The 25,767-nt window shown below is 39.8% G+C and overlaps 1 protein-coding gene across 1 annotated transcript; it reads right to left on the bottom strand.

The window, feature by feature from the left end:
- Positions 1-451: 451 nt before the first annotated feature.
- On the bottom strand, positions 452-24,559 carry ttf2 (transcription termination factor, RNA polymerase II). Its single transcript, XM_056241601.1, has 23 exons — positions 24,455-24,559; positions 24,173-24,284; positions 23,929-24,015; positions 23,369-23,438; positions 22,275-23,249; positions 22,004-22,124; positions 20,275-20,454; positions 20,018-20,175; positions 19,326-19,407; positions 16,285-16,383; positions 15,991-16,141; positions 6,937-7,042; positions 6,640-6,824; positions 4,315-4,468; positions 3,718-3,809; positions 3,530-3,609; positions 3,032-3,168; positions 2,793-2,963; positions 2,625-2,677; positions 2,159-2,312; positions 1,910-1,992; positions 1,561-1,635; positions 452-768 (listed from the first exon to the last, which is right to left on the bottom strand). Exons 1-23 carry the CDS (start codon positions 24,480-24,482, stop codon positions 624-626), a joined length of 3,498 nt encoding a protein of 1,165 aa, XP_056097576.1. The 5' UTR covers positions 24,483-24,559; the 3' UTR covers positions 452-623.
- Positions 24,560-25,767: the final 1,208 nt, after the last annotated feature.

Raw genomic sequence — 25,767 nt, 5'->3', positions numbered from 1 at the left:
TGGTTGTATGCGTATTCTCATTTTCTTATATATTTTTTTCTTTCAAAACTGACCAAAGAATTTAAAATCGGCATAAAATGGAAGTCGCGATAGTCTAAGTCGCGATAAGTAAAATGGCATTTTAAACAAAACAAAAAATGTAGGGTGGGACTTGATTTTGTCCATCTGGAATTGATTGGATCGTTGTTGTTTGGAATAAATGCAAGTCAGGTAAATGCAAGTAAAAATTCCATTCAATTTCCCCATATAATTTATTTTTTAGAATAACTTAGACAACCTTACTGTGAGCTACAAACACTGTTAATCGATAGTATTTACTTCTGTTGAAGCCGTTAGCCCACATTATTTCAACTTAGTTTTAAAACCAAATTAGGAACCTTTAACATAAGAGGCACATAAATAGCATAAATGAGAAATTATAAAAAGAATATTGTATGACAGGAGATAATAACAGTGTAATCCTTTTAATTTATTCTATATAAACATGCAGCATTTGAATATAACGTCATTGCTTTCATGACATTTTCCTGGTGATACAAAACAGGATACAATACAATAACAAAAGCAGATAAAATGAAGTTGAGACTGTAGATTAATATTTACTTTCTGAAATAAAATGCACATCACACACCAAAGATGACCCTGAGATCTGCCAGAGACAGTTTAGTGAATGAGGATCCAGTTCCAGACAAGACTTTCTGAGCCAGCTCCTTCTTCTTCTCCTGTAGTGAAGAGATCTTGTCTTCCACTGTACCATCACACACAAACCTGTAAAGAGATTGACCCACATGACAGTATGAAATCAGTCTGATTGTTTGATTTTTATCACCTGCTAATGTTTTCTTGCATGATAGGAAACTATGCTGAAAGCCATAACCTGGTATTAAGAAGCGTTTTGGTCGATCGGATCGTATGTGACGCTAAATACAGGTGTAAATGGGGTCTAAAAAGTTGAGCTAGACCACTTTCAAAAATTTGAATTTTTTTTTTTTTTCACTTTCATAGTTATGACGCTTATGTGGTTGAATGTGTTTGAACAGCCACAAAAGACCACCTACTCTCCTCCGTCTACTGACTTAATCTGTAAACATTATGGGAAGTGCACTAGCAAGAAGGGATTTAACTTTGTCGGCTAAAGACTCAAGTTTGGTTTGAAGACGAAAAGTCAAGCACAATGTTCTCTCACCATTCCTGATTTCTAACACACACTCACCGCGTACGGTGTGGTCTTGCGGCTATCAGAGCAGAAACAAAAGCTACTGCTCTCTGTATGTTTTTACGTCATCTCCGGGCACGTTCATATGTATATTTAGCTAACTTATTTTGTCCAATAGATTGAAAGAAAAAAACACTTGCATATACAAATACATTTACGGATTAAAACACCAGGTGTAAAGGGGAATGTGTCTCCCTCGTCTACTTGTGATCTGATCGACCAAAACGCATCGTATCACCAGGTGTAAACAGGGCCTCATTCATGAAGCAAACAGCTGTTTTTTCTTGGCAGTATTAAACTCTCCTTGACTGTGTAACTGTCTATTATTGAATACAAATCCTCACCTGTGAATTGTAACATCCCGGGATTGTCCCACCCTATAGATCCGATCACATGCCTGGTCTTCTAGTGCTGGGTTCCTGTGAATGAAGGCCCAGTTCATATACATTTTCCTGTAGTCTCTCTTAATCATTACACTTGCATACCAGTTTGCAGCATGAACCAAAGCCATTTTGTTTGCATTTTCCTGTTCATTTTGTAAAATAGTCTTCAGACTGATGGTGTGACCAGCATTCAAATAATAAGCGACAAGAGTCACTTACATAAAGATCTTCCGTGTATAACTGACACTATCATTAATAAATGTTCATTAAGCATCATTAAAATCTCTTGAGGACCTGTGAAGAGGCTCACCAATGCATGTCAATCAGAAACAGATGATTCCCGCCAATCAGATTGATACCCACACCTCCAGCACACAGAGACACCAGCATCACCTGCGAAATCATACAAACAAAGAACATAACGCTTCCTGAAGTCAGTGGGAAAAGCAACTGATAACATTAACAGTCAGTGAGATTACAGACATTCAATAAATCATACAATAAATGAAAAGTTTCTTTGAGCCTCTGTGATCTCAATGAAAAGGAATAAGTCACATGCCTGTGGTCCTTTAGGGTTAGTGTTGAACTCCTCCACTAGGTCCATTCTGCGTTTGGGATTGACCGTGCCATCAATTACCGCAAACGTCAGACCCATTTTCTTCAAATGAACAGCAACAATTTTCAGCATGCTGGTCCACTGAGACACAATCACACTGCCAAGCGGAATTACAAAAAGTACAAGGTGGTTTTGGGTAAGGAATCTCAACATGAAAGAATGATAGTAATTCAAATAAAACACAGTAAAGAAAACATGTTGCAACTTGTCTTCTAATGACAATTTCCTCAGTGGAAAATTACTCTCAGGTTGATCTAAAATTAGTTTTTGTTAGTTTCCGCTTTAAAACTCCATATGGTGACATGCAGAATATTCATGATTCCTACACATTATTCATGTGGATCTACTACTGATAAAAGATATTTAAAGGTTTCATTGTTTACCTAAATTAAAACTGTAGTTGACATACCTTTTTTGATCTTTCTTTCTAATTTCTCTCAACTTTGTCAGTATGGCTGAAATCTGAAATAAATAAATAACATCACAAAGAGCATAGTGTCAGAGATCGCTTACATTAAAAATAAGGTGGATACTGCAGATACATTAGACGCAGCAGGGTACGGCAGAGGATGTTCACCTTAGTGCTTTCACGAGCGTCCTGGAAGAGCTCAGAGGAGAATTGAGTGCCATTGAGAGAGACGGTGTCTTTAGGGTCAGAGTCTGAGGGCTCAGAGAGAGACAGAGCACACAGCTGCTCTTCAAGAGACAAAGCAACACCATCTCCCTGGAGCTCTGTCTGATCTAGAGTCTGGAAAAACACACATCAGTATGTGAACAAGAGTATTAAGTGTGTGTGAGACAGTGAGGGAACATCACCTTCTTGAGCAGAGACGGGTGGCAGCAGCACTGCCTGAGACGCAGCAGCAGTGACAGGATGTGGATGGTGCTGGAGGCCTGAGGCTGCTGAGAGGAAGACAGCGAGTCCTGCTGAGACATCCCAAACTCCCGTGCAACTGAGACACAGGCACAATCATTACAGGGAAACTATAATAATGCCAATAAATCTACATAAAACAGTTTCTATTGTCCATCACGTTACAAATATGAAAAGAGAAGATAAATTAGACAAAGTGCCTTTGTTTTTTTCCCATTGTATTAACTGTGTGCATACACACCTCTTCATGACCACTCATGTGTACAACCAGCCAGGTGTACATGCCATTAACAATTTAGCGAGTCAATGGTTAAACCTCATCGTATTTAAACTCCCAATTTTGGAATATGTAACTGAAGCTTAAGTCTGAAAACGTAAGACTAAACACTTAATAATACTCAGTCCTTAGCTAAGAACATGTTATGATAGAGACTGCTTGCCTTTCTCAAAAGGATTACTATTGTCTGCCTTTTTAGTGTTTCCTTCTTCATGTCTTTTAAGATAGTTTTGAAGTGTGGACCTGGGGAGGAAAAAGACAAGCCAATGTCCATATGAGACACCATGCACGCAAAATGTCAAGTAATGTACTGAATATGCATAAAAACTGGGGTGCATTGACACGGTATACCTGGATTGTGCAAACACAACATCATATACAGCCTGCTCATCTTCAGACAGCTTCAACCTGTGAACCTCGCAGGTCCGATCAGGCAGAGACACCTGAAACAAAAGCAAAAATGTTACAAGATTCCTTCAGGTAACCAATAAATCTGCATAATCTTTTTTTGTCATTTGTGATAACGGATCACTTAAGAGTACACTCACAAAAAAACAATTTCTAGTTGATTAAATAGTCTGAGCATAACTAAAAAAAAATTATGCTCTCTATAGAAATTTCCAAGACATTTTAGGATTTTATTAATTTTCAGGTAAGGAAACCACAATTTAAAATGTCCCTAATAAAGCTTTTCAAAGCCTGAGGTTTATATTAATTTCAAGACTATGGAAACTACACATTGTGTGTGTGTGTGTGTGTGTGTGTGTGTGTGTGTGTGTGTGTGTGTGTGTGTCTGTGTGTGTCTGTGTGTGTCTGTCTGTGTCTGTCTGTGTCTGTCTGTGTCTGTCTGTGTCTGTCTGTGTCTGTCTGTGTCTGTCTGTGTCTGTCTGTGTCTGTCTGTGTCTGTCTGTGTCTGTCTGTGTCTCTGTCTGTGGTGTGTGTGTGTACCAGTGGTTTTCCAGAAGAGTCCAGTTGGTCTTTGGTCCTGCGAAGCAGCAGTGCTCTGGTGAGGATGTTCAGTCTCTCTCCTCCTCTCTTTGAGCCATTATCCACTTGCGACTTCCACAGCTTAAACTCATCAAAAGGAGAGCATCTCAAAAACCTGCACAGCATGTGCAAAAACAACAGCAGTTAAAGTAGTCTGCCACATAATACATCTCTATGAAGGACTGAAACGTTCAATCACTGTGCTGCAGAATCTTGGCCAACAGATACTCAGCTCTTGTTATTCACTCACTCGACTGAATCAACAATATCAGATTATTTATGAAATTATGTCACTTAATAACACTTGGGATCTTGTTTCTCTCATTTCTCTCCAAAGAGAGAATTTTACAAACTTTCTCCTCTTTTCTTCACTTACAATCCAATCCTTTACTGAGGGGTTTATAAAGAAATAAAACATGAGAAATGAAATGTTTCAGTTAATGCAATCTCTTATTTAATATCAAAGTGATGACTTTCATTTTGTGAAGGTAAGTGAGATCGGATTTCTCTCTGATCATACAAGATATGGATTGGAATGAAGGTGTAACTCTGCTAAACTATATCCAGAAACATCTTACGAAATACAAAACGCATGTTGATGTCAGGTTTAATTGAATGTGTAAAATCTTCATGCATATATTGTCTCTCACTGTCCAGCATGCTCTGACAGGCAGCAAAAATGTGTAGGCATAAGTCGTGAAAAAAACTTGGCTCTTGAAATTTACCCCACATGTTGTTTGACATCTGATAAAATCTGATTTTTTTGGAACGTTTTTGAACGTTTGTTTTTTGGGAGACAGTTTTATCCAAAGAGACTAAACTATACCAGGCCCAGGCCCATGTCATCAGCTTAAAATAAATAAATAAAAATAATAATATTAACAAGTTCAATTAAACATTTTCAAAGACTGTGATGACATTTCCACAGTTATTAACATCATAAATCTAACAATGTTTTATATATATATTTTTAATTGATGTACACATTTGTTACACTATCATTTGTGTTATACATTTTATTGGTGTTAAAACACAAAAAAGCTGAGGGAGTGACAGTAAATTCTCTCTTTTCTGACTGATATAATTAATTTTTTTTTTTTTTGCCACTTTGAGAAAGTTATGGAAACATTGTCATGGATATATTCTTGTGCTACTGAAGCAAATGGTAAAACAAAAATCATATTTACTCCTACCTCTGAGAACCACGGAAATGTGAGAATGGTCCATAGACTTAATTTCATGGTGAAAAATTGTCTTTATGCAGACTGTAAACTGAACTAGCTGTAGTTTAATATTAGGTTTCCAAGAGTTTTCCTGCATTATGATAGATTATTGCTCAGCTCTCCAGAATAATTGTTTGTTATTGGTCAATCGCAGCACTCCATGGTCAAATACCACTAAAACTTAGGCAACCATTTTGCTACATAGCTTTGGTTGTTGCATTTTTCTCATTTAAGCTGTATTTTTATTTTCACATAATAAAAAAAATATGGAACTAAAATCAGTATTTATTGATCATTTCCACTAATTTATTTAACAAGTATAATATGTATATGCAGCCTCTGGACATGATTTATATTTATTTTACATTTTTTATTTATAACTATCACTTTATATACAAATATACAATATGTACACAATTTATCTCCCTTTGAAACCAGGAGATAATTGTGTTTTTAATTAACTCTTGTTGTGTTCGGATAAGGTTAAGAGCTGGATGGCTCACAGTCTGGTTCTGACAGACAGAGATTATGACTTAGGCATAAGTCATGCTCTGCCCAAAATCATTCACTAATTCTCTATTTACTACATAGTCAATGTCAAATCTCCATATGAGGAAATAGTAAAAATGCGTGTATTCAGACACAGCTGTAAACACTATTGAGCACGGTGTGTGGCCTTACATATATGTTGTGTCCTGAACCATGGAAAAATCTACTTAAAATCAGATATGACTGAACAAATTGAGATGCACTCTATTCCTCAGCTCGAACAATAGAGTATGACGCCAACAAAGCCGAGATCAGATGTTAGACATCAGAGGCATTGCATGATCTGATCAAATGTATAGCTTAGTCTCTAAGTCTCCCAAAAAAAAAAAACATTCCAAAAAAATCTGATCTTATCAGTTTTTTTCTGCTCAGACTACACAAAAAATGGATATGAATCAGATATGCCAAACATTTTTATTTTTCGCCTTATGCCTACACATTTTTGCTGCCTGTCTGAACAAAGTCTTGGGATAAGTCTCAAAATGTAGCAAGAAAGAGTCAAAACGAATCATACTTGAGCAGTGAATACATATCCAGCAGGTTGTTCTGAATAGGGGTTCCAGTGACAGCCCAGCGGGATCGGGCCCGCAGCTTACACACCGCCATGGACGTCTGGACCTTAGGGTTCTTAATGTTGTGAGCCTCATCGAGAATCACACGTGCCCAGGCAACACGTAAAAGAGGCGGCAGGTCTGAGACCTACAACCAGAAGAAATAGCTACTTAAATCAACTTACTGGGAAAACAAAACTAACAGGTCCAGGCCCTCAAACATCTCAGAATCATTCAAATGTTGTGGTCTCTATTCATACCACATGATCAGAGTCTCGAGAAGGTTTATCCGCATCCTCCTTCTGCACAGGGATCTCCTTAGAGACCAGACTGTACGTAGTGATCACCACATCATGCTCAGCAAGGCTGGTGGAGACACAGAACGGCAAGACAGGAAGAGAGATTAAGCTAAAAGACAAGCAAAAGCAAAAAAAAAAGACAAAGACAACAGGAAATAGAATTTATGAGAGCTGATTGAAGCTAATTTGCACAGTGACCAAAAAAGTATTTGGACACTTAGAAATGTATAAATGTTGTTTGAGAAAGAAAAAAAAATCAAATAACCAATACCAATAGCCCAGTGGAATTTATTTTTAAATAAATGTAGCAAAAACCTGAGGGGAGCAGACTTCATAGATCAACAAAAAAATGCACAGTTGTTGGAGTAAATAATTGTCACATGGTTTGATTATTTGTATTTCACGTAATAGCAATTTTACAAGTTTGTGCAACTGAAGTGTCCAAGTCATTTTTGGCACCACTGAATGTGTATGCATGTGTAGAAAGTCTCCCCCTTTGACACATGGACTCTCCCAGTTACCCCTGTCATTCAGCAAGAAATTGACTATTCCAAACTTTCCACCGGAGTTCGCGAAGTGATGGAGAAGAGAGTAGACGGATGATAAAGGGAAAAAAAAGATCGGCTGAATATTGTATATAGTTTGTAGAGTGAAATATAGTGTATTAGTCCAAATTGGAGGAGTTTCTTTTGATTGTACATGTATAATAATAATAATAATAATAATTCATTACATTTATATAGCGCTTTTCTCGGCACTCAAAGCGCTTTACATAGAAGGGGGAATCTCCTCTATCACACTAACCACACATCTTTGCATATTTAATAAACAACAATTTGGATTATTACCTTATTATTATCGCTGTCTCAGTGAGACATCCTTATTCTGACCGGACAAACTGCAGCCTTCAGCCAAACCTGAACTACCAATTAGAGTAAAGACTCACAAGAAATGTTCATGGTCCTTCGAGCCGGATTGGTGAATTGCTACAGAGATGTCTCAACACAAGGGAGAAGTGCCTGTCGTGCGGCCACGAAGAATGATCAACCCACCGACTCATTTAGTGGATTACGAGCTTGGTGAGCCATTACCACATCGACAGCCACTCCCAGACTTCAGCCATAGCAGAGTCCAGTCACCAAGTATAGTAGGACGGACCCGATCGTCTTCTCCTGTCAGTCAAGAGTTAGAAAATGATAAGTGGACACTGAGAGATGAATGGCAAAGTGAAAGATCCGATTGGCGAGGAGAAGTAGTAGAGCTTACAGCAATGCTACAGGTGATGAAACAGGAGAATGCCGACTTGCGGCTACAAACCAGCCAGCTTCTGATGCGACAACAGAATGTCATGTTACATCAGGAACTTCAAAGTCTTAAGGCAGAAAGGGGAGCCCCCTCCAGGCCAGTGACTTTTCCAGTGCTGTCTCCAGGTCCCTTTTTCTCCAGTGGTGAGCCCTGAGACTCCACAGCGGTTCAGTCCTACTCCAGCCCCACGGACAAACCCAACACCACCTACTGCCATGAGAGAACTGTGCCCAGCTATAATGGATGAGCGCCCTGGATTAGCTGAGGATTTCAGAAACATGGACATTTCCTCCTCAATACATGATATAGTACCACCACAAGTGCGTTACATTGACCCACCTCTGAACACAGGTACTCTCGTTCCTCCCAACACATTCCAGCTCATCAGTCCGAGACCCCAGCATATGAGCCTATGCCACCTGCACATCCAGGCCACAGACAAGTGTATTATCAGCCTCTATCAATGGAGGAGAAAATGTACAACAATTCCCTTCCTGAGGGAAGGAGGTTGTTGGCCAAGATCTCGCGATACATGGCCCCATCCATCCTCCCCTCAATACGGTGCAGTCGTCCTGTCCCCTTTGCAGAAAAGCATCCTCAAATAATGATGTTTCCACCTCCATGCTTCACGGTTGGGATGGTGTTCTTGGGGTTGTACTCATCCTTCTTCCTCCAAACACGGCAAGTGGAGTTTAGACCAAAATGCTCTATTTTTGTCTCATTAGACCACATTACCCTCTCCCATTCCTCCTCTGGATCATCCATATGGTCATTGGCAAACTTCAGATGGGCTTGGACATGCGCTGGCTTGAGCAGGGGGACCTTGCGTGCGCCGCAGGATTTTAATCCTTGACGGCGTAGTGTGTTACTAATGGTTTTCTTTGAGACTGTGGCCCCTGCTCTCTTCAGGTCATTGACCAGGTCCTACCGTGTAGTTCTGGGCTGATCCCTCAACTTCCTCATGATCATTGATGCCCCACGAGGTGAGATCTTGCATGGAGCCCCAGACCGAGGGAGATTGACCGTCATCTTGAACTTCTTCCATTTTCTAATGATTGCGCCAACTATTGTTGCCTTATCCCCAAGCTGCTTGCCTATTGTCCTGTAGCCCATCCCAGCCTTGTGCAGGTCTACAATTTTATCCCTGATGGCCTTACACAGCTCTCTGGTCTTGGCCATTGTGGAGAGGTTGGAGTCTGTTTGATTGAGTGTGTGGACAGGTGTCTTTTATACAGGTAACGGGTTCAAACAGGTGCAGTTAATACAGGTAATGAGTGGAGAACAGGAGGGCTTCTTAAAGAGAAACTAACAGGTCTGTGAGAGCAGGAATTCTTACTGGTTGGTAGGTGATCAAATACTTATGTCATGCAATAAAATGCTAATTAATTACTTAAAAATCATACAATGTGATTTTCTGGATTTTTGTTTTAGATTCCGTCATTCACAGTTGAAGAGTACCTATGATAAAAATTACAGACTTCTACATGCTTTGTAAGTGGGAAAACCTGCAAAATCGGCAGTGTATCAAATTCTCCCCACTGTATCTCCAGTTATCATACTCTGTGAGTTCCTGTATTTCTGCCACTCTGCTGCCTATGAAAACTTCAAAACGACATGAGTGTGACAGCAGCCAGGTAAGGACAGTTGTGGAGTCAAACCACAGAGTAACACTGTGGATGGGCAAAGTTAGCTCTGTCTTCAGAACTTTGCGAGTTGTGCATCCGTGAGTGCTGCACATAACTCCAACCGTGGAATGGTTTGCTGTTTTTTCGGGGCTACCCGAGATCTACCGGTTACAAAGGCTACTTCCACTCTACCTTCCAGGTTTTCAGTTCGTAAGTAGGCCACAGAACCGTAGGCTCGCTCTGAAGCGTCACAGAAAATGTGGATCTTCCTCATGCTGGTAGGGTGATCCAGATCTTAACTGCAGTAAGACCTCGGCAAAACAACGTGCTGTAAACCATGCCGCTCACTCTCCCATGCTTTCCACAAGTTCAACAGGTTCTCAGGCAGATGGGGATGGTCCCACTCTCTTTTCTTGTCCCATAACTTCTGTTAGATCACCTTGGCCCATATTGTGAATGGCACAATATAGCCTATGGGGTCATACTGGCTAGCGAGGATATGGTATATGTCTGTCCTACGCTGCTTATAGGAGAGAGTGTCTGATGAGCAATGCCAGTCTAACCCAAGAGTTGACTCTTGTGCATCTTGATGACCTTCGCTGAGCCATTGGATGCTGCTTTGCGAACGAGCATCAGCTGGCAGGTGGCTGATGACTGATGGCTGATGGATCATTGCTCGCCCACCGTCTTAGGTCAAAGCCTCTGGAACTTAAAGCAGCACTAAGTAGGAATTCCGTTTTTGTCAAACAGCGACCCCTAGAGTCGCTGTGGAGTACTTATACTGTCGTGAATAGCACTCATGCAGAGATGGCTCGCACTCACGGCCGGATCCCCTCCCCCTGTACACGGTACCTGTTCAGTAGGATGGACGCTGTAACGAGTGGAAATAAGCTATGGCCCCTTTAGGAGCTGCGCGCGCCCTACCACATGTATACGGCGCCGGGTTATTTCTGTTTGATGCTCATTTTATCAGAAATGAGGGCGCCGGCCTAAAGTTGCAAGGGTGGTTTTGCGGCTCACAGGCACCAGGGGGGTGCGAGACGACCACCATTCAACACGAAATCAGTAATATAAACATTACAATGACTCCAAAGCTGTTCGGTTAAGGTAAAAAAGTTACTTAGTTCACTTTTAAGAGGCTGCGGAGTCTGTCTTCAAGACCTTTCGCTGTCTCACTTGAAGTGAAGCTCTGAAGGCAGTTGTCAACATAGAAAGATTTCTCTACTGAGAACTGTGTGTCTTCAGACTCACTGTGATCCAGGACGTGCTTCTGTAAATCGTATGTTGCGTAGCAAGGACTGCACATTGTTCTAAATGGAAGTACTTGCCATTTCATACACATCTGGTGGCCTTGTCTCTCTGAAGATTTCTCCAAATAAAACTCAGTAGCGGTTTGTCCTCCACCAGGTAAAAGGCGTACCTGGTGGAACATCCCACGAATGTCTCTACTAATGGCGATGGAATGTTCTCTGAATCGCAGAAGAACTGACAGAAGAGAAGGACTGAGTGGTGGACCAGGGAGCAAGTACTCGTTCAGGTTGTGGCCTTGGTAAGCAAACGAACAGTTGAAGACAACCATTTTCTTTCCATTATGCTCCACCAAATGATGTGGAATGTACCAGCTCTCTTCGGAACAGTCCACTAGCTCAGGAGTGAGTTTTGTGATGTAGCCAGCTTGCTGTAACCTGACTATTTTCTCTTGGTAGGCCACGCTTGATCAGGATTCTTGTTCAGCCGATTCTATATTCCCCTTAATTGTGCCAGGACAGCTTCTTTGGGTGCATGTAGACATGGCATACCTTTGGCATGTAGGAGAGGGGTCGCATAGTGCTGGATTCTCTCACTGTCCTGGAGAAGTTGGATGGATACCTTTTCATTATGGAAGAATGTCCATTTTCCACAGTTTATCCACATTCGCATAAACGTCTTGAGTGGGCTGTAAGCTGGTGAAGAAACATTGCTGTGGGGAAAGTCTGCTGGTTAGTTCTTGGGCTGGGCCCTGTAGTGTCCATTCTAGGCGTGTTCTCACAGCAGCAGGGCCACCAGGTGTACCCAGTCTGACTGGTTCTATGGGTGTGATGAGGTGAGGGCAGTCAGAACCAATGAGACCTACTGGTTTCACTTTGTGAGGGTGCTGTAGTGGCAGGCCTGCAAGGTGCTTGTACTTCTTCTGGAGTACCTTGACGGGATGCCTGTGCTCTGCTAAACCCAGGCTGTTGGCTGTGAATGCGTTCCGTATCCTGAAAGCCTTACGAGGGTTAGCCACTGAAGACACAGTGAAGGTCACAGCCATCCCCTGAAGGGTCTGTGTATCTTGCCTGACTGTACGGAGAACCAAGTCCTCTGGCTGTCCCTTCAGATTCAACTTCTGCACAGCTTCATATAGGATAATGGTCCGCTCTGACCCATCATCGAGAATTGCATATGCTTCCATGGATGTGTTGCCATTTTGGAGCAGAACTTTAGCCACCTTCAGCAAAATTTTATTGTCACAGGTTGGACAATCCACACACAAGACTGCACTGGCTGAAACGGATTCTTCGGTGGCTCTACTTTGGTCATTTACATTGTGTAGGGCCAGCACGTGCTTTCTTTACAAGATGGACAGAGGGCTTTCAGTGTGCAATTGGCAGCATGATGACTACGGCCACAGCACCAGCATCTATTTTGGCCTTTATTCCAATTCACCTTCTGCTCTTTGTTGAGTAACTTAAAGTCCTCACAGCCGTTCAGGAAATGTCTGTTGTTGTTGCAGTATGGACAGTAAACATTAACCCCTTCTTTCTTAGCAGCAGTTGGTTTGAGTCTTTCCTCAGCTCCCTCCTCTGCACTGTCGAAACTCTAGACTGACTGATATAGTCAGTGTAGCTCGTACTCAAGCTACTCCGCAAAGTCCAATGATATTGGAATAGTGACATGAAGAGGATGTGTGTACCTCATGAGACGACCTGAGATCATGTGGCAGTTTGCTCATCAGTCTGGACATGTGACCCACACTCCAAACTCGACATTGCCTTTCTGACACAGCTGTTCCAACATACTGACCAGGGAATGCACTTGGAGTCCAAACATGCGAAAAGTTTTCACATCTCCACTGCAAATGTTTGGTCCATCCATCAGTTCTGCAATGCGTTGTAAGGCTAGTTGATGGGTCTGGCCATACTTTTCATTGAGGGCTCTCATGGTGTTTGTGAAAGGAAAGCTTGAGTTACTGTATGAGTCTGCCACAAGTAGGGCTTCTTCCAACTTAAGATGGTCAGTAAGGATCTGATACTTGAATCGCTCTGTTGCATCCTCAGGCAAAATGTTCTCTAACGCTATTCTCAGTCTAGAGAACTCTAGGATCAGGGGATGTTAGTAAGAGCTTTGAAGATGGGTCGCGGCTGGGTCTTCCAGCATGACAACGGCCCGAAACACACAGCCAGGGCAACTAAGGAGTGGCTCCGTAAGAAGCATCTCAAGGTCCTGTCCGTATTGCCCAGCGACAGCCCCAAAACCTGAAGGATCTGGAGAAGGTCTGTATGGAGGAGTGGGCCAAAATCCCTGCTGCAGTGTGTGCAAACCTGGTCAAGAACTACAGGAAACGTATGAACTCTGTAATTGCAAACAAAGGTTTCTGTACCAAATATTAAGGTCTGCTTTTCTGATGTATCAAATACTTATGTCATGCAATAAAATGCAAATTAATTACTTAAAAATCATACAATGCGATTTTCTGGATTTTTGTTTTAGATTCCGTCACTCACAGTTGAAGAGTACCTATGATAAAAATTACAGACTTCTACATGCTTTGTAAGTGGGAAAACCTGCAAAATCGGCAGTGTATCAAATACTTGTTCTCCCCACTGTACATTCCATCAAAGGAGAACCCCGCAGATGACATCACAAAGGGAAAATTGCTCTGTGACCTAGGCCAGGAAAGCAGATGGAATAAGGGACCAAAATTACTCAGACAGACAACTGACCACTGGCCAGAGATGCCACCATTTACGACCATTGATCAGGACAGTGAACTGAGAAAGCCAATCTTCTGCGGTCTATCAATCTCCACTCCACCTACTCCCGATCCACAGAAGTACCATACACTTCCAGAGTTACTGAAGGCCTAGATCCAGCATGCCAACGGGGCGGCCACTGTTGGGATAACCGGAAGAACTTGCAGTACTTCATCAGAGCCAAACTGACTCATTTCCAAAGGATCTGTCCTACCTCAGAGCAGGTAAATCCTAGCCAAAAAATAGTCGCTTGCTGTGCTTAGCCCCGGAATTTGATGAGGACTCGAAACTTATACACGTTGGCGGTCGTCTCCGTCAAATCAGCCAGCTAGAGGATGATACGATACATCCTATTGTCCTTGACTCTTCTCATCCAATCACCAAACTGATAATCAAGGACCATGATGATCGGCTACATCACCCAGGACCAGATAGAGTGTTTGCTGAACTTCGGAGGAAATACTGGGTGATACAGGGACGAGCCGCAGTCATAAACCACAAACGACAATGTGCAGAATGTCAGAGATGGCAGGGACAACCACATCCACCAAGAATGACGGACCTCCCACCTACCAGATTGAGGATGCATCAACCCGTCTTCTACTCAACAGGTGTGGATTGCTTTGGACCTTACACTATAAAGGTGGGCCAGACAGTTACAGAAGAAGTGCTGAGAACTGTCTTCATAGAAATAGAGGGAATTCTCAACTCCAAACCCACTGGTTACACCTCTTCGGACATCACGGATCTAGATCCAGTAACTCTTGTTGATGGGGTGGCGAGATGCCTCATTACCGCAAGTGGTATACCAAGACTCTGAACTCCTAAGCCGTAAGAGATGGAGACATAGCCATCTCTTGGCTGACTACTAATGGAGGCACTTTATTTGGCACTACCTACCCAACCTCCAGATCAGACAGAAATGGAAGACTGAAGCTGACCTGCAGGTCGGTGACACAGTCATAACAACTGCCCCGCGCTCTTTGGCCTGTAGGGAGAATTGTTCAGGTCTTTCCTGGGTTGGACAAGAGTCAGATCTGCGGAAATACAGGTTAATGGCAAAAATTACACCCGACCTGTAGCCAAGATTATTTGTCTGCACTCCCTTCCCAACTAGATTTAAATTTAAAGCGGCACTATGCAGTTTTGGCAATTTCTTCGCTGTATTCTCGCTTTTTGCTCACAGGTTTCTCTATAGAGCTCCCCCTACAGCTTCGGAATAGATATTTGACAACACTGTCATAAAAACTCGTTGGCGACTCTCTTCCCTCCCATCTTCTCCCTCTGGCCATGTGCATTTGTTTTCACAGAAGCTGGCGAACGCATGGAGCCATGTCCACTGAGGGCTATGATACACAGAAGGCTAGCATATAAATGTTGAGATAGTATATATTTGTATTGTGTTATCAAACGTAATCCATAACATTATGGTGAAAAACAAGAGACTAAGAAACGAGAGACTAAGAAGCAAGAGCCCGTCGGCCCAAAGTTGCAAGGGGGGTTTTTCCGCTCACAGCCACCAGGGGGAAGCGAGACGGCCACCATTCAACCTGAAAAAAAGTCATAACCATTCCAATGACTCCAAAGATATTCAGTTAAGCTAAGCAATTTGGGGGTGGCTGTAGAAAGTGACCCCCTTTGACACATGGAGTCTCCCAGTCATTCAGCAAGAAATGGACTATTCCAAACTTTCCACCGGAGTTCGTGAAGTGATGGAGAAGAGAGTAGACGGATGATAAAGGAAAAAAGAAGATAGGCTGATTATTGTATGTAGTTTATAGAGTGAAATATAGTGTATTAGTCCAAATTGGAGGAGTTTCTATCGATTTTGCGTGTGCGTGCATCATACTAACCACACATCTTTGCACGTTTAACAACAATTTGGATTATTACCTTAGTGAGACATCACTGTTCTGACCGGACAAACTGTAGCCTTCAGCCAAACCAAAACTAACAATTAGAGTGAAGACTCAAAAGATTTTTCAGCATGTGAGTTTCATCATGCAATATGTATGATTCGTTAAATGCTTCACAGATATATGTGTATATGATCCTTCTGCTGCTGGTGTGTATGTAAGTGCATGGCCTACATGCTTGAACTCCTCTGTCGGTTGGGACCATGGTACAAATACACACTGAGGCGACTACTCTTCACACGCTTGTCAATCTCGTTCTTCCAGTGATGCACCAGAGAAGCAGGACAGATGATCAACGTCCCCTGAGAAGCCACTATGGTGGAATCTGAGGATGGTAATTATGATACATACAATTCTGCATCTGTTAGAGTATACAACAGCTTTGAAAATAGCAGGCATGGCAGAAAATCAAAACACACACACTCACACACCATCTAAGAGTTTGAGCTATTAATCATTGATGGATACCATTTTTAGAGATCCATTCCTCCAGTTTTTCATCCTTCTTCTTCTGAGACAGAATGAGGGAGATCATTGTGAGGGTCTTTCCCAGGCCCATGTCATCAGCTTAAAAAAAAAATAATAATAATAATATTAACAAGTTCAATGAAACCTTTTCACAGACTATGATGACATTTCCACAGTTATTAACATCATAAATCTAGCAGTTTTTTAAATGTGCATTTGTGTTATACATTACATTGGTGTTAAAATACAAAAAAGCTGAGGGAGTGACAGTAAATTCTCTCCCTTTTCTGACTGATATAATAATTTTTTTTTTTTTTTTGCCACTTTGAGAAAGTTATGGAAATATTGTCATGGATATATTCTTTTGCTACTGAAGCAAATGGGAAAAGAAAAATCATAATGACTTAATTTCATGGTGAAAAATTGTCTTTATGCAGACTGTAAACTGAACTAGCTGTAGTTTAATATTAGGCTTCAAGAGTTTTCCTGCATTATGAAAGATTATTGCTCAGCTCTCCAGAATACTGGGTTGTTATTGGTCAATCACAGCACTCCATGGTCAAATACCACTAAAACTCAGGAAACCATTTTGCTACATATCTTTGGTTGTATAAGCTGTATAATCAATATTTAGTGACCATTTCCACTTATTTATTTGACAAGTATAATATGTATATGCTGCCTCTGGGATTGATTTATTTTATTTTTTAATATAGCGTCCTACCACTTTATATACAAATATACAACACATACAAATATATCTCCCTTTGAAACCAGGGGCCTGTACCATGATGGTAGTTGAACAAACTCAGGGTTGCAGGATTAGTTTCGAGTTGACAAAACCAAACCAATCCAACCAGGCTTTGTTGGTACCATGATGCTGATCATCAACTTTCTCTGTCAACTCAGGCTTTGATCCTGAGATTAGGAGTTTAAGTGTGACATCAGTAGCGAACAGCCAATCACATGCTGAGAAAGAGTGAAACTCATTCAAAACTCATTGAAATTCATTTCTCGCGAGAGAAGAAGCGCAATTCACTTATTAAATAAAAGTATTTAAATATTAGGAATTTTAAACAAATTTACACAGCAAGAAGAAAATAGCTGTCTATGAAAGAGGACAACTAAAAGAAAAAGTCTCGCTACTGTATATCAGTGCAATTAAAAGTTGTGAAGTTAGTTTATACAGTCGATAAAGGTATAGAGAGAATTGAACATTTAAGCTCACATGTAGTCATTTTATAGCTTTCTATTTTTTTTATAGCTTTTCTTTCATAGATTCTAAAGCGTATTTATATTACCTTTATATATTTATTCATTTAAAATCTGCGTAATAATAATTGATGAACTGAATTGTACATGTGAGATTGTTAAAGGGTATAATAATTACATAAATAATTTCTAAATCATACAAATTTATTATTCTAAATAAGCATTACTAAAAGCCAGATGATTTTGTCTTTAAAAATCATTTGCTATGTAGTGACCTTTAATTTGGAGTAGAAACAGGTGGAGTGACTTTATCGCATCAGACATGCGTCACTGTGCTCACAGCTGATTGGTCCAAGTTCGTTTTGCAACCTCTTACCTGGAACATAACCTGCCCCGAACCAGGTTAGCCATGGAGCGTAAGTTACTATGGCGATGAACACTGCTAAAAGCCAAACCACTTTCATGGTGCCTAAAACCCAGGGTTGGCACAAACTAAACTGAAACATATCTGGCTAGCCACCTAAACCGGCTTCATGGTATAGGCCCCAGGAGATAATTCTACTTTTATTTAACTCTTGTTGTGTTCGGATAAGGTTAAGAGCTGGATGGCTCACAGTATTGTTCAGGGAAAGACAGAGATTAAGACTTATTTAGGTCCGTGGTCAGCCTCTCTTCACGATCAAGTAAGCAATCTGGGGGTTGTGTTTGTACTGTAATGTTCTTTATGTGGGGTCCTACCAGGCCTCTATTTCACGCTTGCAGTTAGTTATGAGTAAACATATCTCTCCTATTTTGGCCTCACTCAGGTGGCTGCTGGTTGAGCTCAGGATAAAATATAAGGTCCTGCTGTATATTTTTAAAGCAGTGCATGGAATGGCTCCTGCATTTGTTTCTGAGCCCATCACTCTTCGCCAGAAGTTTAGATCACTGCCATCAACAAACACACTTATTATTTCACAGATGTATTTAAACCTTAAAGGGGATCAAGTTTTTTTTCCATTGTGGGTCTGAGGCTTGCATCTGTCAATAGTTTTAAAGTTTGTGTAAAAAAAAAAATCTTTTTAGGACAAGTTAGGACTAGTGTGTGTGTGTTTTTAAAGGGATAGTTCACCAAAAAATGAAAATTCTCTCTCTATTTACTCCTCATGCCATCCCTGATGTATATGACTTTCTTTCTTCAGTCCCTCTCGTGATCACTCATATGACAGAACACTGGAAGCATTGATTTATAGTTCAAGTTAAAAAATATTTTTTTTTCTTTCACACACCTATCATTTTGCTTCAGAAGATTCATCCACTGAGGTCATCTGGATTACCGTCATGATCGATGTGTGTGGTTTTTAAGCATCATAAACAGAAGTCATTCAGTGGCATTACATGGATTCACACAAATTGATTATTTTCCTAAAACTTTTTGTTTTTGTTTATCGGAAGAAAGGAGGTCATAAACATTGGGGATAGCATGAGGGTGAGTAAATGATGAGAGAATATTTATTTTTTGGGTGAACCATCCCTTTAACTGATACCATATATGGTTCATCTTGTTTTATGTTTTATATTTTATTGTATTTTTTGTGTTTGTAGAATTTGGGTCTACATGTGCAGTAGTAAAATGATTTATAAATAATTAAATAAAATTAATGAATAATGTAATGTTGCAAAACTCTTGACAGTATGATGCAAAATCCTTCTGCATCACATTGGGATCCTGATCATCTTCTCAGGGCTTATTTTCCAGTAATGACTGGCTGAATAAATAAAATAGAAATACACTAAAATACTTGTTAAATTGAAACACCAATCATTCTTATAAGAGCACTGAGTATTACCCAAAATTCCTCCGCAGGGTTTCTGTGTCTCTCTCCACAGCAGCCAGGCCAAAGCTTTCCTCTGATGAGGCAACAGCTCCACCTTGTGAAGATCATCATGACAAAGTCATGGTTAAATAATGCTGTTTTAGTTAGTAAGATGGTATAAATGATGTGAAGTGACTTTCATATACCATCTTACTATAAAAGCATTATTTAACCATTCCAACTATTGCACAAAAAATGAGAAACTAGCTAAGTATGCTCATCTCTCTTAAAGCTGTTTCAAAAACAAGTTTCAAACACTCACTATCTTTTATTTAAAATACATACTCATAGTAAGGTGCTACATACTAAGGTAATTCACGTACAAGATCATCAATACTTTGATTTGGTTTCCTCCAAAGAGAAACAATGTACGTTTTATATCTGCATAAGTGCATATCTGCTACAATTGACAAAATTAAATAAAAATAATTGTGCCAATATTTAAGAGTACAGTATAAATGACTCCTAACTAAAAAAAAAACTAAAAAAACTCACAAAACAAATTTAATATCTTTAATATCTCTTTATAGCAATAGAGCTGTATAATAACATTTCTGTAATTTAGACTATGGTATTATGGTGCATTTAGTCACCTTTTAAACAGTTTAAGAATGAATGAATGGGATAAACAAAATAATACTGATTTATAGTCTGAACTGACTTACCTTGATTCCTTTGGGATCCTGTACCTCTGTGTCTTCTGTAGGGCAGGACTCCAGTGAGTCGTGCAGATGGTCGATGACCTCAGTGGTGGCATTGCGTACAGCCAGCAGTCTGTTCTCAGTCATCCTTCCACCATAGAAAGCCTGGCTCTGAGGATTCACTGAAGAGACAACCGGCCAAATCAGAACATCAATACACTTACTAATGAAATGGGCACAGAAAACACCAATTTGTAAGAGAATGAGATTAAACACTATACCTCCATACATCTGGGTGTAGCCTTGGCTCAGGTTCAGGCCCAGCGAGGCACCAGAAGATTCCTTCAGCATGGGAGCTGGAGCTGTGGGCAGGAGGATGGTGCCACCAGGACGACTGAATGGATTGGACAGGCTGTGTGTGGGCTTATGTTCTGCCTCTGCTCTGTCTTTATCTTGAGACTCTACATTTAAATAATTAGATGAATTCATTTATATTTCAACAATTTTTCCACAGTATGAGGGTATTAAGTTTATAAAGATAAATTATTATCAATGCATAAAAATCATTACATTTTTGGGGTGCCGCACCAAATTATATTTTACAACCTAAACTAACCTTTAGTTTTTATAAAGAAAAAGGGTTATACCCTTTTGTGTACCCTTTGGCCAGAAATATGTTCAACAGGTCAAATATGGACTACCTTATGGCTGATGTAACATCAAAAGGAGTCAATGAGTATGTATAGAAAGGTCAAGATCGAGTACCCCCTGCATGTTAGTTATAACAAATGATTTTGCGAAGGCAAACATTTTTTTCAAATATTGAAAAAACGCTGTAAATCAGTTTTGGTAATATATATTTTTTGTTTCAGAAATAATCATAAAAAGATCAGGGTTTCAAAAATGTAATTCCTATATTGAGGCTTTTTCATTTATTATCATATTGGGACAGTTGTTTCACCCTCACATTTACACTTCCGTTTAAAGTTGGAGGTCTGTAAGATTTTTTAAATGTTTTTGAAAGAAGTCACTCATGGTCACTAAGGCTGCATTTTTTAAATCAAAAATACAGTAAAAGCAGTAATATTGTAAATAGTATTATTATTTAAAATAACTGTTTTCTATTTTAATACATTTTATGTAATGTATTCCTGTGATGGCAAAGCTGAATTTTCAGGATCATTACTCCAGTCTTTAGTGTCACATGATCCTTCAGAAATCATTCGAATATACTGATTTGGTGCTTAAGAAACATTTAATATTATTATCAATGTTAAAAACAGTTGCAGCTTAATATTTTTTTTCAGGTTTCTTGGTTGAATAGAAAGATCAAAAGGAACTTATTTGAAACAGAAATCTTTTGTAACATTTAACAACGTTTCTCAGACAGGGCTTAGCTAGGATTAAGCCTTAGTTCAATTAGGCTATTTAAGTAACTTTTATAAACGTGTGGGTAACGCTTCCTTTTACAGTACAGTACTTACGTGTACTTACAGTGTACTTACCTAGAAAGTACATGTGTTAGGGGTAGGTTTAGGGGTAGGTTCAGGGTTAGTACCTAGTTATTACCCAGTAATTGTAATTACTATAATAAGTGCATAGTATGTACATGGGTAACAGGACTGTAAAATGAAGCGTTACCAACGTGTCTTAGAAAAATAACTGGTGTGCATCTTGACACAAAATAATTGCACACATTTTAAGATTTGTCAGTGCAAGTTTCTTTCAGTTGAAACAGCTCAAACATGCATTTTAGTGTAGGACTAGCTTAAGCCTTGTCTGTGAAACTGGGGAAAAATGTCTTTACTGTCACTTTTGATTATTTAATGCATTCTTGCTGAATAAAAGTTATGATTTCTTCTTTCTTTCTTTTTTAATTACTGACCACAAACTTTGGAACAGTAGTGCACCCCACCCCTAAAAAAATACCAAAATAAATTTAAATTTAAATAAAAACCATGCTCATAGCAGAGGGATATTCAAGTCACATATGAATAGCATCAGTTTTACCAGACAGAGAAGCTGTGGTCAAGCTCAGAGACTCCAGGGCCTCTTCCAGCTCCTTCACCTGACTCTTCAAACGCTCTCCTTTATCTGGCAGAGCAGATACATTCACCACTGAAAGAGTGGCCTGAGAAAAGATGAAGCACCGATAAAGGGATAAAAAGTGACTGTTAAGCAACATAAGTTAAATCGAATGTAAATTATATCACTATTATTGTAACTATCACAGAATACTAACTGTACTTAAGAAGAAAAAAAGCAATAAAGAGCGAGTAACCTTCTTCTGCTTGAGCTGGGCTGTGAGATGGTTGTGGAGGTCCTCAGACTGACCCTGGCCTTTAGAGGCAGGCTGGAAACCAGGGTAAGAGGTGAGTGTTTTCTGAACAGGTGCAGCTGGAGTCGGAGCACTCTGCTGGGTGGGAAGCTGTACCGACACCAGCTGAACATCATCATCCTCATCACTCCACTCACCGAACCGCGCTATGCCCTTCTGGTCCTTCTCCTGACTCTGGTTTGGTACTGTCTTCTGAACATTGAGTGCTGAGGGCTTTTCAGGAACTGGCACATCCCCTAATGTGGAGCATGAAGGTGACTGGCTCTTGCTCTCCAGGCTTTGAGTTTTATCTGTGACTGATTTTGAATTAGAAGTGCTTTGCTTGTTTGAGCAGTCATCCTTGGTTTTATTCTCTACTGAAGGTTTCTTATCACATCCAGATGAGCTTTTTGAAGGGCTTTGGGGAGAGCTGCTTGTTTTTTTTGTAGGCTTCTGCTCTTGCGGGACTTTGATGCTGGTCTCAGATTCACCCGGTCCTTGAACACTTTCCTTCACAGAGTTTGGACTCTCAGGGCACGTCTCGTCCTCAGCTGTGCTCCTCGGTCTCTCATCATCAGACACTCTCTTCTTTATCTTTATCCCAGCGGGAAGCTTCTTGTTCCTCCAGGACTCTGAACCTCCAGAGTCTTTCCCCTCTCTGTCCAAGACACTTTGACGAACCGGGCCATTCTTATTATTCCCTTCTATCTCTGTTGTCTTGAAACGGCCTTCTTTCTTTTTAGCACTACCATGATCTTCACCGTTCACATGTTTATTTTCACCTTTAACCTCTCCTCTATCATTTTCAGCATCTGGATCCCTCCTGTGTTCTGAAGATTTGCCTTGTTTTGTCTTGACTTTGAAAGGGTTCCTGACTGGAGTGAGGCTGGAGGATTGAATATCTTTGTCTGACAAATCAGTCCGTCTCTCAGGGTCTTTCTGCAAGAAGGTTGTAAAACAACTGAATTGTGGCAAGAAATATATTCATAAAGTCTTAAGACTGATTTACTTATACAGTATATTGTGGACACAAATATAAAAAATATTTTAAAAATCACCTCTTTCCACGGAACACACCCACACCACTTTTGTCCCTCAGTTTTTCCAAGCATACAGCGATAAAACAACCTTATTATGAAAGAAATAAAGTATTAATGGTATGGATTCATAATCCTTCCCTCTCTTCCTTTCACTGTTATATTACAAAGATTGTTTGGAGATTTGAAAAACATGACCAAAACAAAAGAACGAGTCTCCATGTGTTCAGTAGCTGTCATAGATGTTCAGAGGATTTATGACTAGACAAACCTATAACACTTGCTTATGAATTAAGGAGATTGAGTCTCTTTTATCTCCAAGTAACCACATTCATGACATGTAGTGGAACAGAACTCCTTGTATGGAACATTTATAGAATTATCAGAATTGTAGAAATAATACCAACTGAGTTTGCATATGATTTTAATAACTATTTTAATTAGTCATTGCTGTATCCTCTCAATTGACCAAACCAAGTTCTTCATTGTTCATATTTGTTTCTACTGGATCTGTCCTCCCCGGACCCCAACAATTCAAATTTTCAGTCTCACAGTAGATCGGTATAAAGCATAATCCTTACTTATATTTGTCCTGTTTTTCACTGTAAATTAGTGTTTGAAGTTCAACCATGGAGTCTTCATGCTGAAGGCAGTGAGATGGGGGGATCCTGAAGAACATACATATCCTCAGAGCAGGGCAACAACACACAGACCCATACAGATGAGAAACAAAACCACTTATTCCAATGTGAATGTGTCCATGGATATAGGGGAAATAAAATGATGCTAACATTATTATAATGCATATAAAAGGTGAGTACACACTCTGTGGGCAGTGAAAAGTTGCAGGGCGTTGCATCACGCGCAGTGCAAACATAGAAACTTTTGCCTTTATTCGGTCCTTCCTTTACACCAGTCTTCAACAAACATGTACTGCCTGAATAACACAAATAGAATTAGCATTTTTTTTTCTATACTTTTTTTTATTATTATTCGCATCCATGCATCGTTGTCTGGAGCTAGACTACAGCTTGTGAACACATACTGCGTACAGAGTAAAACTGTTCAACAAGAATCTTTACACTGATAAACGTGTACGGTACTCACCGTGTGTTTTACACAAAACTCTTTCCATCTTCTTATGACAGCGGCTTATTTCATTCACTCGCCGGCTTCACTTTCAATATGAACACAACTGCCGCCGCTGTCGCGGTTTTGATGACGTAATCTGTAATGTAGCCAATACATGCATTACTGAAAAGACCACAGTAATTAAATTTGCACATCAGTAACTAAATTAGTAGTAGTTTTGGTATTTTTGCAGAAGCTTATATGGTACATTTTGTACGGGCATGTTGCCCTATTGACCAAACAAATAAATGCCAAATAATTTCTTCAGATATTCCAGTAGGTGGAGTCATGTGCACATGAATGGAAGTGACGTGTCTAGTTGGTGTTTTGAATATGATTAAGGGTGTTAACTGTTAAGTATGAGCTACTGTCACTGTGCTGCTCACACATACTGTAGGTAGGCCTAGTTCCCTGCTAACAGCAGGGGGAAATCATGAATTTGATCTGCGTGAATATGCATACACCTTTGATAACCTAATGATTTCCATATAGCTAAAGTGCTACGAATATGCCTATAATCCATCCATGATACATGCCTCATATTGAGCTATATACCTCACATTTTAACATAGTCTGGGCTAATAAAGTAGGCCTACCCGTTGTTCTGCATATTTACCAGAAACGTTTTGTTATGGGCAGTTTTCTCCTGTGCACTGAAATCACCTTCAAATATCTCCCACAATGCTTCACAGTTTTTCACTACAACTTCTAGGTTCATCACCACCCCAAAGAAATATATTCATCTTCATCCAGTTTTCTACAGTGCACCTTTTCACATAGAGGTTCTTCAATTAGCCTACACTGCTATACTTTTTTATTCCTAATAATTAAAAAAATATATATATTTATTTATTTCACTGTATGGAAAATCTAATTTTAATAATAATTGGAAAATATTCCGTACAAGCCACTATGGGCTTTTCATTTTCGTTATTTTTCTTAAAATTTACAGATGTATTGCCTACTATATGCTAAATGAATGAATAACCTGAACCACATGATTCCACTTTCATGTAATGTAATAAATATAAAACAAAAATAATAAAAATACATAAATGAAGAGGCTTTATTTGTGTTATGTCATGACTGTAAAACTTTTTAGGCAGTTCATCTAGTTCATTAGAACATTACTGCAGTTATTTGTGTCCTCCAAACAACATTTGTATTTTCCTTTATTATGTATAAACAATGAAGTATCTAAAGTCTCATTCTCAGGAGTGTGTAAACACCTCAAAAGCACATGCTGACAATACAAATTTAAGCATCTGCTCAGCTTACGCTTCGTCTGA

Source organism: Rhinichthys klamathensis, unplaced genomic scaffold, assembly GCF_029890125.1.
Source record: "Rhinichthys klamathensis goyatoka isolate OS25496 unplaced genomic scaffold, OSU_Roscu_1.1 h1tg000021l_1, whole genome shotgun sequence".
In the NCBI taxonomy this organism is placed as follows: Eukaryota; Metazoa; Chordata; class Actinopteri; order Cypriniformes; family Leuciscidae; genus Rhinichthys; species Rhinichthys klamathensis.
Note: the sequence above shows the minus strand (reverse complement) of the source record. Positions and strands in the feature narration are given on the sequence as shown.

What these genes read in the sequence shown, in the direction of transcription:
- ttf2 (XM_056241601.1), bottom strand. Translation starts at nt 24,482, where the DNA reads ATGGAAAGAGTTTTGTGTAAAACACACG. An exon ending in TAGTAATCCTTTTGAGAAAG is followed by an intron (nt 3,169 to 3,529) that starts GCAAGCAGTCTC and finishes CCTGTGTCTCAG; the next exon opens with TTGCACGGGAGTTTGGGATG. An exon ending in CGGGATGTTACAATTCACAG is followed by an intron (nt 769 to 1,560) that starts GTGAGGATTTGT and finishes ATCTCTTTACAG; the next exon opens with GTTTGTGTGTGATGGTACAG.